Source organism: Cucurbita pepo, chromosome 20 (assembly GCF_057944985.1).
Source record: "Cucurbita pepo subsp. pepo isolate OVF chromosome 20, ASM5794498v1, whole genome shotgun sequence".
Lineage (NCBI taxonomy): Eukaryota > Viridiplantae > Streptophyta > Magnoliopsida > Cucurbitales > Cucurbitaceae > Cucurbita > Cucurbita pepo.
Genome location: NC_141817.1, coordinates 1214623 through 1226054, shown reverse-complemented (window position 1 = coordinate 1226054; position 11432 = coordinate 1214623). Strand labels below are relative to the sequence as shown.

Genomic DNA, 11432 nt, shown 5'->3' with positions numbered 1-11432 from the left:
ATCTCAGCTCAAGAAACAAAAATGCATAATTTAGTCTTAATCTCGTAGATTATCCTTCGCTAATGATGAATCACAGACCATTTGAGTGAAAAAAGATTAGAAGAAGATCGCTGGCATGCATATGTATGAACATGTTTTCATTCATTGAAATGATTGTCTGCAATATTTGTAGAGAATAGAGAGAAGAATATGTAAAGAATTGGGTCTTGGAGCTGTAACAAAAGGGTTATTCTATCATTCAACCTCAAGAACTGCAATAAAAATTGTTCAGTAAACAGCTTGTAAGAGATCTCCAGAGAACAGATTGGAAGTTATTCTATCACTCAACCTCAATGACTGAATATTTTGTATTGTTGGTGTGTTGCTCATCATAATCAATGTACAAGTATTCGGATGGACGGTCTCTTTTACCTTTCTTAAACTCTACTATGCCAAATTTAATGGATTTCCCAGCTCTGTTTTGGACATCTACTTCAATTTCAATCAGCTCTTTGTACTGAAGTTTTGAACAATAGAATATACAGCTTTTGGTCCATTGAGAAATATAGGAAACCACCGACTGAATGAGTCACAAAAGACCCAAAACTTTTCCCCACGATGCAGTGCCAGGCCGGACCATACACGCTATCAAATTCCTGGAAATTCACAAGCAAGCAAGCAAAGTTATTAGCTAATTCATTCTAAAAGTTTCCAGATTGTACAGAATTGTTAAGCTAATTACCCTCTTGAGCGATAAAGCAAGAGTCTTGGAAGTGAATTTCTCCATGCTATCATGAGCCTTTCTTGCACAATCCACAGCATGGATCTGCATAGCCGGAGGCATGTCGACTGAGACTACTTTGACGCCATTTTTTGCAAGAATATCAGCCAATTCAACTTGGGGATCAGCAAGGGACCTTCTTCTCCCATCCTTTCGAAGTAAAGAAACTGTTGGTCTCAAAGTGTGAAGACCATGCCCCTTCTGAGGCTCTTTTAATTCCTTCTCCTTCTCCTTCACCACGAGATAGAGAGCTTTACTATCATCATCAACCCCTTTATTAGCTTCCTTCTTCTCATCAAAAAACTTCTTAGTGCCCATCTCTTTACACAGCTTACTCAATTTCTCATCCTCACCAGAAGCAATTTTCTGGAGGTGGGGTTTTGATTTGACCATAGCAGAAACGGTCAGAGCTGGAGGTGGGTTAGAATTCTTTGGTTTTTGAGACGAAAAACCAGGTTGTCTGTGGAGTTTGGAAAATGGGATGTGGTTGGACAAAGGAGAGGGATTTGGAGGAGGAGAAGCAGCAGCTATGGCTGAATCAAGTTTCGCAGGAGTGGAGTGATTGTTAGCCATGGAAGCAGAGGGAGGAGCTCTGAAAGGAGGTTTAAGGGGAGGAGAATCAGGGTCAGGAGGTGCTAAAATGCGCAGCTGGTTGGTGGGTTTAGCCATGGGAGGGCTGTGAGGGCAATGGAGAAGGGTGGGAGAAGGGGAAATGGTTGATGAAGACTATGGGGATTTGTGCTTTTTGAGAGGTGGGATGCCATTTTTGGGTCAGAAATGAGGGATTCCTTTGATGGGGACTTGTGTATGTGCGAGTGAATAGTGAAATTTTTGTGCTGAGTTCTAACGTGCACCTGACGTGGACGTCGAGGAGAGGTCTGTGACGTTCGTTAGATGACTGACGTGTTTGACCGATCATTCAATTCTGCTTTTTGTCTCTTAGACCAGACTTTTTTTTTCTTTTTTTTTAATAAAGAAAATACTAACCGTTGTCTCGTATTAAAGTAAAGTTTTGAATTTTTGAATTTTAAAAATAAAAGTCGTTGAAATTTGAACAAACCAATTCCAATACATTAACACCATTTCATCTAATAAATCCAGTAATACAATATAAATAAATATATAATAAGTTAGTTATTTTGGTATATATATATATATAGATATATTTATATTTATATATAAAAAAGAGTGAGGCGAGTCTGGTACAAGAAATAAAATCGTCAAGCTAGTTTAATAGAGAAATCTCTCTCCACTCCTTTCCTAGTTCTAAAGATCCCTCGTCCTATTGATTAAATGAACATCGCTAGCTATAAAGGAAAAATTTTGAAAAAAAAAAAAAAAAAAAAAAACTGAAAGATCTGAAAAAATAGCTAGCAAAATTTTAAAGAGGATGTTTGATACTTTTTTGTTCCAGGAATACCCTTGAGTATATCCCTTCTTATTAGCCCTTCAAAAAATTGAAAAAGGTTCCAAATCCTGATAAACTTGGGCCACGATGGGCCTGCTACTAGCCTATATCAGTCACTACTGGGCCTGCTACTAGCCTATATCAGTCACTACTTTATTTGGATTAATTGCATACCCCAATTATACTATAAAAAAATGTTAAAATAAACACACAAAAAAACCAGTTGTCTCAAGCGGTCGGATTTAATTATAGAGAAATTATTTTAAAAATTAAGAACTTCCCCAATGATATGATATGCTATGCTATGATATGCTCTATCATAAGATCATAAGTGCTAGTAGTTTTGTGCTAGTAGTTTTATGGCTTCCTGTCAATGGAGATGTGTTCCTTATTTATATAAACACATGATTTTTCTCTCAATTAGCGAAAGTAGGACTACATAAAAAAATCTTTAGCACTTTTCATAACTTTCCTCCAAAAATCAAAACAAAATGAAAAAGAGAATCAAAAGTATTAGAAAGGTTACCTAGAAATGACTAATGAGCTCCTCATAAGTCCTCATCTCTGTATCAATCAATCGCTTCTCATATCGCTGCCACAACACAGAAAAAGAAAAAACGATTAAAGGAAAGTCACCATCTGACCCAATATGTTTAGTTCAATGCCAAATTTCACACACAAACCAACCTGGTTTCCAAAAGTAGTCAACGATGGCTGCTGCCATTTAAGACCAAAAAAGTTTGATCTCTGTGGAACGCAGAAAGTTCAAGGCAATTTCTTATGCAATTCTTCCCTCCCCCCACACCCCATAGAAAAAGGGGGAAAAACACAGTAAAAAGGACTCTTTTCTCTGCAATGTCAGAACCCTTTACTGTCTTGTATCGTAATCCTAGAAAAGCAGCATTTTTTTAACCCCACAACCACCGTCTCCGGCAACTTTTTTCGAAAGTCTTCGTGACCCAGCTCTATGCGCACCAGTGTTCATGCACCGCCAATTTCATATCAACTCGACGTCATCGTGTACATTCATTACTACGTCACTTTCAACCACCAGCTCCAATAATCCAACCCAACTCCAACACTCATTTGCTGCTGACTCAGACTCCTCCCATTATAATATCTTTTCTGAATAATCTATAATTATCATTCTGTCTTTTGAGTTAAACAATTCAATTTCCCTTGCTCATCGCTCAAACAAATGTGTCGTTTTCTAGCTTGTGGCCTGAAATCAAATGTAAAAGCCATTTTGAGGAATCTAAATCCTACAGGACGCTTCCTTTCCTTAAAAGTGCGTCCAATTCCACGCCCTATTGCCTGCTTAGTCATTACTAATAAACAACTCAATAGATTAAGAAAGAAAAAAATGATAATACCTGATGATCGTCAAACTGGGAGGGAGTCTTCGTTGATTGGCCCCAGCCAGAAATTTCTTACTCAAGGATACTTGGAGCTTATGGGTAGGCCACAGTCCACCACTTTGGTCTTCTTCATTTGCCTATAAATGCAAGTACCCAATTTCTGCACGCCACAATATATCCAACTGTTTCTCTCTTGTTCTTTCTATATCACTCTCTCTAAATGTTTCTCCTCTTCAGTAGTCTAGAGAACATAAGCTCTGCTCAGGGACAGCTTCACCACAACACAACTACAGGGATGTGGACAGGAGCAGCTTCGATGGCGAGTTTGTGGGTGGCTTCTGGTCCAACAATTGCGAGCTTCATGTTTGCTTGGGCTATGATTCAACAATACTGCCCACGAGCAGTTGTTCGATTCTTTCAAAAATACTGGAGTAGACTCATGAATTACTTCCATCCTTACATCCAGATATCAATCCATGAGTTTGCTGGCGAACGCCTCAAGAGTAGTGAAGCATTCACTGCTATTGAATCATATCTCAGCAAGAATGCGTCCAACACTGCCAAAAGACTCAAAGCGGAGATAGGTAAAGATAGCACCAACTTGGTGTTCAGCATGGATGATCATGAGAAGGTGACTGACGAATTTCAAGGAGTGAAAGTATGGTGGGTTTTAAACAGAACAGGTTCATCAACAAATTCGGACAACTCGTATAGTCCTGACAGGAGATACTATTCACTCACTTTCCATAAGAAGCACAGAAGTTTAGTTACAGAACCATACTTGAATCATGTCTTGACAGAAGGGAAAGAAATCCGAGTAAGTAACAGGCAAAGGAAGCTTTACACGAATGGTTCTGGTGGAAGATGGAGTTACCACCACACTATGTGGAGCCACATAGTATTTGAGCACCCTGCAACATTTGACACAATAGCGATGGAAGCAGAGAAAAAGCAGGAGATTATAGATGATTTGCTGACCTTCACTAGCAGTAAGGATTTTTATGCTCGAATTGGGAAGGCCTGGAAACGTGGGTATCTACTATTTGGCCCGCCAGGGACAGGGAAATCAACTATGATTGCTGCAATAGCCAATCTACTAAACTATGATATCTATGACTTGGAACTCACAGCAGTAAAGAACAACACAGAGCTTCGGAAGCTTTTGATTGAGACTACAAGTAAATCCGTAATAGTGATTGAGGACATCGACTGCTCACTCGATCTTACGGGGCAGAGGAAGAAGAAAGAAAAGAAGTCCGAGGACGATGAGAAAGAAAAACCCCCCAAGGAATCTTCCAACAAAGAAGATGATACCAGCAGCAAAGTCACTCTCTCTGGATTGTTGAACTTCATCGATGGAATATGGTCAGCCTGTGGAGGGGAAAGACTAATCATTTTCACAACCAATTATGTGGAGAAGCTTGATCCAGCCCTCATCAGAACTGGCCGGATGGACAAACATATTGAGCTTTCATATTGCAGTTTTGAGTCATTCCTAGTGCTGGCAAAAAATTACCTGAATCTTGAAACTCATCCGCTATTTGATCAAATCAAAGAACTGATGGAAGATGTCAAAATCACACCTGCTGACGTTGCAGAGAACCTCATGCCCAAGTCTCCAAAAGATGACATTGAGAAACGTCTTCTCAAATTGGTTCAAACGCTACAAAGGGCAAAGGAAGCAGCGATCATTAAGGAATCTCAAGAAGTAAGTACAGAGGGATCAACCACAACTGATCTACAGTTACAAACGGAAGGCTCATCTTCAAGTTGAATTTACCACTTTCTGCCTAGTGCTCCTATCTAACAATGTTATGGAATTCTCTTAGTTAATAAAATGCCCAAGTTATTAGCTTAATAATTCTTACCTCCACTTACAAGTGTGTTCAAAACTCAATCCATCATGATTACTTTTGAAAAAGAAAAGTACTTTTACGTTGAAAATCTTAATTCTCGAGGTTGGAACTTGAATCTCTGGTCCTTTGGATGAACTTTTGGTTGAGAATACATACTTGAACCAGCTCAGACCGACAATTCTCACTCAATATTACTAAATAATTATTAGGTACAAATCTTATTTTAGTTCCCAAGTTCATTGTATTCGGTCTATGCTCTCTTTCAATTCCTAAGCATAAAAAACTATTTTGGGTCTTTTATTAATCTTTCATAAACTATTAGGAATCTGATATGATATGCTTTTCATCCATTCACATGTTGAGTGTATGTCTGTTTAGATAAGTATTTGAAGGCACATGGACAAATCAGAATACCTGCATATCATCAAACTTGCAGTCTTTGTTGGGGCCCTTGCACACATTCATTACTCGAAAGCATTGAAGGGAAGTGTTTGTGTGGTACTCAAGTTCATTGCTTCTGGTGTGAGATGCGGAGTATTCAGGCTTCTAAATGTCGGCTTCCATTGAACCTGATCGCCACTATCCTCGGTCATCTGAATGTGGAACTCCAATTTTGAACACTTCGATTCTGATTCGAAGAGCTCTATCAGTAATGAAAATCGATTGCTATTTCTAGCAACTCTAGTTGTCCGACATTGTAGACCTAAAATCAAGACAAAATTAACAAGATAACGCTTTCAAAAGTGGTTGGAAAGGCTCAAAATAACCCGAATGTGAGAACAATTAACTCTCGCGTGTTTAGAATTTGAAAAAACGCAATAGTTCGCTAATTTTGAGTTCACCTGATCACCGGCGTGCCGCGCGGTTTAACGCGATCAGGCAACCGACCGAAACATCGTCCCCATCGCCTCTTGCAATCCTCATAGGAAGCAAATTGCCTTCTCGTTTTGCTGCCATAGAAACTTCCCTTCCCTACAGAGCAATTTCGCCCCTCCAGTACCTCTCATCTTGCCGCCAAATGAACCTCCAGCCACCGCCAAGTTCTAATTTCCGCGTTCATTCATTCAAAAACATAAAATTTAGTTTTACATATATATATAATTAGAACTTTGTCAATCAACCCATTTTTAAGTCTTTAAACTTCAAATCTCGAAGGTTTTGAATTTTTAGAAATGAACTTATGAAATAGATATTGATTTGAATTTTTTTTTGTTGAGCCAAAACTTCTTCGATCTTCGATACGATACACTTTTTTCTCTCCCTTCTCAATCGATGTAGTGACCTTTTTGGACTTTCAATCTTAGGCTTTCCCTCAAAGTTTTTAAAAAACGTCTCCTAGGACGAGGTTTCCAGGTTCCCTTCTCCAATCGATGTGGGATCCCCCAATCCACCCCATTCGGGGCCCAACGTCCTCGTTGGCACACCTCTCATGGCATATCGCCCGATGTCTAGCTCTAATACCATTTGTAACAGCCCAAACTAATACTAGTAGATAGTCCTCTTTGACTTTTTCCTCTCAGACTTCCCCCCAAGATTTTTAAAACGTGTCTGTTAGAGAAATTTTCACTCTTATAAAATATGTTTCGTCTTTCTTCCCAACCAATGTGGGATCTCACAAATAGTGTACTAGTGTACTAGCGGTGATATACATTAACGATAGTGAATGATATGATAATTCATATAATAAACTTAACATCTATTTAAAACCAACACTTCATAGTATACATGAGCAAATCTTGAAGCTGGTTCTCTTATGATGTGAATGGCTGCTGTTCCCTTCGAGGGGCCTTCAGATTTGAGTTCATGTTACAGAACCTCATACAATAATCAGTGCCCTTGCATATATATCAAGCGTGTAATCAGTAACAAGTCACAAGCAGTAGCAGCAGGAGTAAGAGTACCAGGCTGCTCCATGAGTTTGTCGACCGACTTGCACGAGACGGAGGGGACGGCGTTGGACCAGAGCTTCCAACCGTTGATGTCGAGTTTTCCAATGAGCAAGTGTACTTACAACGACTAGGCGGGACGACCCGGTAAACGCCACTGCTGGTTAGAATGTAGACGTCATTGTCATTGTCTTCACCAAATGAGAAGACATAACCCAAGGCTGGAAGAGAAGTTTCTGGTGTGGAACTGCAAGGTATAGGAGAATCAGGTGCACAACTGAAAGGAATCTCATTTGTTGTGAAGTTTCCACTGCTTTCTGGGTTTTCAATTCCTGCCCATAAACCAGAAGCATACAAATCTGCATACAAGTACCTGGCTCAGAAAGAACACAATGAGATTGGGTTATGTTTGAATCTTCATGAACATATGAACATACGTACGTACCTTCCGTACATACACGGATCGGTCTTCGATCGATAGAAATAACCGCCTGTTATCGATGCAGAACCTACATTCTTGCTTATTGTAGAATGGTTGTAGCCCATCACTGGGAAGATTGGATTTATGGAATCTGCAGGTGTAGATCCTCCAGGGGATGATTTTGGAGGAAACAAATAAGGACCCTCGTAAACGCGCCATCCATAATTCCCGCCCTTTGTGATGATGTCGACCTCTTCGTATCGATCCTGTAAGAAAAGAAAAGGTATGATTTGAAGTAATGTTAAAAAAGAGCAGCATAAAAAGCTATGAACATTTCAATGTACAAGGTATAATGTACGTGGTGTGGGTTAATCTCTCTCAACTAGTTCAGGTGAAAGGGAAGGGTGATCGAGGGTACCCAAACGTCGATATCTCTTCTCTACAGATGCCACTACTCATATGTTCCCGGAGAAATGACAGATTTTGTAACAGCCCAAGCCTATGCTAGCATATATTGTTCGTTTTGGCCCGTTATGTATCATCGTCAGCCTCACGGTTTTAAAACGCGTCTGCTAGTCCACACCCTTTTAAGGAATACTTCGTTCCCTTCTTCAACTGATGTGGGATCTCATAATTCACCCCTCTTGGGGCCCCAGCGTCCTCGCTGGCACACGGCCGCTCTGATACCATTTGTAACAGTCCAAGCCCACCACTAGCAAATATTGTCCACTTTGGCCTGTTATATATCGTTGTCAGTCTCACAGTTTTAAAACACACTGCTAGGGAGAAGTTTCTACACCGTATAAGGAATGTTTCGTTTCTCTCTCCAGCCGATGCAGGATCTCACAATCCACCCTCCTTGGAGTGGCACAACGCCTAGTGTCTGACTCTGATACCATTTGTAACAGTCCAAGTTCCCTCTAGCAGATATTGTCCGCTTTGGTCCATTACATATCGACATCAGCCTCACAGTTTTTAAAACACATCTGCTAGTGAGCGGTTTCCACACCCTTATAAGAAATGTTTCGTTCCCCTCTCCAACCAACGTGGGATCTCAAATTTCAGTTAAAACTTGAACTATCACAACATACATCATAATTTGACATTTTTTTTTTTTAACTTTTCGCTCATTCAAAACAAACTACACCAAATATTTACTATTGTCATCCTTTAACGAGTTATAACCTCTCGATATAAACGTGTAAAAACGACATTCGAACCTGTCCAACATCTCCACAGACGAAGTAGGAAGGTCTTTCTGCATCGAAACTGCAGCGCCAAGGATTTCTGAATCCATAAGCCCATATCTCCGGCTGAGCTTCTTGATCTTCAACAAATGGGTTATCTTTAGGAATAGAATAGTTTCCCCATAGATCATGTTTATCAATATCTTCCGGACCTGCACAAACCATTATGAGAACACAGTGAAGCGAATTACAGACTAGCATTCATTGGAGAATACTTCAAGACTTACTTGGAATGTTATTGATATCAAGCCTCATAATCTTCCCAAGCAATGACTTCTTGTTCTGGGAAAAATTGTAAGGATCGCCTTGACCGCCACCGTCCCCCATCATGAAGTAAAGATAGCCATCCGGCCCGAAGAGTATCTGTCCTCCATGATGAGCAGTAAATGGAAGACCAATTGTGATGATTCTTCTTACTTCTGATGGCTTTGCAGCTGTTGCCTGAATATAAGAATTGACATTCCTTTAGATCCCACAACAAAAGTATGTGAAGTGTTTAGAGATTTATACCAATGAAGGCTGCGATGCACTGCCGTTAACGGTGTACTCGGCGACGACGCTTTGATGCTGACACGGTTGGGATCCGCTATCAGATGGTAGTTTCGAAGGATCGCAATTAACATCAGAATTACAAGAACATCTTCCAGAGCACCCTGACCATTTAACCTTGTCACAATTGAAAGAAGCAAAGAATCTTCCATTTTGTGCAAAGTTTGGATGAAATGCAAGTCCCATCATGCCAAATTGAGTATCAAAGTTAACTTCATCAGTTAAATCTAGAAATGCATTAGATTCATCAATCCCCAACACTCCTCCTGATCCCTTCTCTGGAATAGTAGCTAACCAAATCTTCCCCGCTTGGTTAGCGAAGAACGCACGATTCGATCCATCGGGATGAGCCACCATATTCAAGTAAGATTCATTCCCAATCTTCTCAAGACACAAACCATGTGGAGGGCTAGGAAGTTCGGTGTTGTTAAGAGACACAGGTTCACCAACAAAACAGACTGATTCTTCCGTGGATGCTCCACCAAACGCGTCACAAAAGACAGTTTTCGACTGCCATAAATCCGAAAGCTTGCTAGCACTGGAGTTATTAGCTACTCCAGCTCGACGCTGTAACAATGGGGCAAAGGGGGAGTCGACTATGGTAACGTTTTGACATGTATCCCATACTTTAGAGCAGAAATCAGTAGCTGCTTGGTTGGATTGCGGTGATCCTTCTGCAGTGGAGTTGCAGAGAAGAGGAACTGGTCTAAGTGTTGAATTGCCTTTATATAGCTCACAGGAAAATGGATCACACCTCTGAAGATATGATAAGAATGAACACAAAATTGGTAACAAAACATACAAGATGATGATTAAACAAGTCCAAGCAGTTAAGAACAAAAGGAACAATCATTAATATAAGAAAGGGGATGAACAGGTCGTACCGCACAGGAAATGGATTTGATAAGGGAAGCACAGGCAGGATCAGAAATGTTCATCAATTGGAACTGTCTCTGTATAGCCCCATCTTGTAAAGCGTTGCAGCAAACACTCCCCTTATAAGGGCAGAACTTCAATGTAGTGTTCAAAGTAAAGGGCGCCGCTACACCAAGATATGAACAAGAAATTGAAGCATCAAAACAGAAAAAGGGTATTAAACCAAGTGAAAGAGGAGAACAAGAACTTACTTGAATCAGAGCATAAGGGAAGTGAAGCTGTCGGATGAACAAGCAGCAGTAGCAGGCCACAGAGGAAGAGGATGGCCCCAATAGAACGCCCCATAGCTGCAAACAGTTGAATGAAGAACTTATTGTAAGTAGGCTAAAAGGGGTGTCGGCATTTCAAGCTGAAAGGAAAGAGACCATAAGAACTTGGAGTTATGAACATGGTGTCCATTACCGACTTCAAATTCTCATACCCTTTTTCTCTCTCTACCAGTTGGGACTTTGTTTAATCCAGCTTCTCTCTCCAGCCCGCTTCATTGAGATTTCGACATGTTCTTGTGAGCTCATACGAACAATGGAAGACCGCTGCGTCGTTGACTTTTACCTGCACTTTAATGGAACAGGGTTGTTGAGAAAGCCACTGATTTTCAGCTCAGAATTGAATTTGGATATGATTTAAATGCATCGCCGTTGTTCCACCGGTGTTTTTACGAACCAAATTTAACCCGAAGATCAGGAGTTTCGAGAGGAAACCACCAACTTGGATTTATTATTAGGGAAAATCGATAATTTCAACGATGAGGTTGACATCAGGCGTGACGATTGGCTGAAATTGTCAAAAGAAACAATTCGAAACCAAAAGAATCGTTTTCATCCTTTCAGTTGACATTGATTCCAGTTTGTGTATTCCTTTTGAAAAATAATAAACATATGAAATTAAAAATAAAAATAAAAAAAATAAAAAAAAAAGAAAGATAGTGACATAAATATATAACATAATAGTTCCAGTTCCAAATGACTGCACAGTTTGACTTCGCTTCTCTCATTTTGGGATTGAAGAACA

At 40.1% G+C, this 11432-nt stretch overlaps 2 protein-coding genes and 1 pseudogene across 4 annotated transcripts; 1 reads left to right on the top strand and 2 right to left on the bottom strand.

Annotated features, from left to right (window-relative positions):
- Positions 1 to 213: 213 nt before the first annotated feature.
- Positions 214 to 2470, bottom strand: LOC111783690 (uncharacterized). The gene is made up of 2 exons (XM_023664608.2): positions 722 to 2470; positions 214 to 635 (listed from the first exon to the last, which is right to left on the bottom strand). Exons 1-2 carry the CDS (start codon positions 1427 to 1429, stop codon positions 480 to 482), a joined length of 864 nt encoding a protein of 287 aa, XP_023520376.1. The 5' UTR covers positions 1430 to 2470; the 3' UTR covers positions 214 to 479.
- Positions 2471 to 3746: 1276 nt separating this feature from the next.
- On the top strand, positions 3747 to 5387 carry LOC111783688 (AAA-ATPase At3g28580 pseudogene; annotated as a pseudogene).
- Positions 5388 to 7001: 1614 nt separating this feature from the next.
- LOC111783682 (HIPL1 protein) lies at positions 7002 to 11300 on the bottom strand. Of its 3 annotated transcripts, none has more exons than XM_087120618.1 (8): positions 10787 to 11300; positions 10613 to 10708; positions 10370 to 10527; positions 9447 to 10241; positions 9164 to 9377; positions 8910 to 9088; positions 7714 to 7955; positions 7002 to 7641 (listed from the first exon to the last, which is right to left on the bottom strand). In XM_087120618.1, the coding sequence occupies exons 1-8, from the start codon at positions 10818 to 10820 to the stop codon at positions 7242 to 7244; spliced, it is 2118 nt and encodes a 705-aa protein (XP_086976744.1). In that variant the 5' UTR covers positions 10821 to 11300; the 3' UTR covers positions 7002 to 7241. The 3 variants fall into 3 exon arrangements, with proteins under 3 accessions (XP_086976744.1, XP_023520369.2, XP_023520368.2); XM_023664601.2 differs by having other exon boundaries at positions 10824 to 11300; XM_023664600.2 differs by having other exon boundaries at positions 10843 to 11300.
- Between the last annotated feature and the right edge of the window lie 132 nt (positions 11301 to 11432).

Excerpts from the sequence above, each read along its gene's own strand:
- LOC111783682 (XM_087120618.1), bottom strand. The coding sequence starts at position 10,820 with ATGGACACCATGTTCATAACTCCAAGTTCTTATG. Across the intron at positions 9,378-9,446 it reads GTGCATCGCAGCCTTCATTG|GCAACAGCTGCAAAGCCATC; the intron begins GTATAAATCTCT and ends TCTTATATTCAG. Across the intron at positions 7,956-8,909 it reads TCTGTGGAGATGTTGGACAG|GATCGATACGAAGAGGTCGA; the intron begins GTTCGAATGTCG and ends CTTTTCTTACAG.
- LOC111783690 (XM_023664608.2), bottom strand. The coding sequence starts at position 1,429 with ATGGCTAAACCCACCAACCAGCTGCGCATTTTAGCACCTCCTGACCCT. Across the intron at positions 636-721 it reads TTGCTTTATCGCTCAAGAGG|GAATTTGATAGCGTGTATGG; the intron begins GTAATTAGCTTA and ends GTGAATTTCCAG.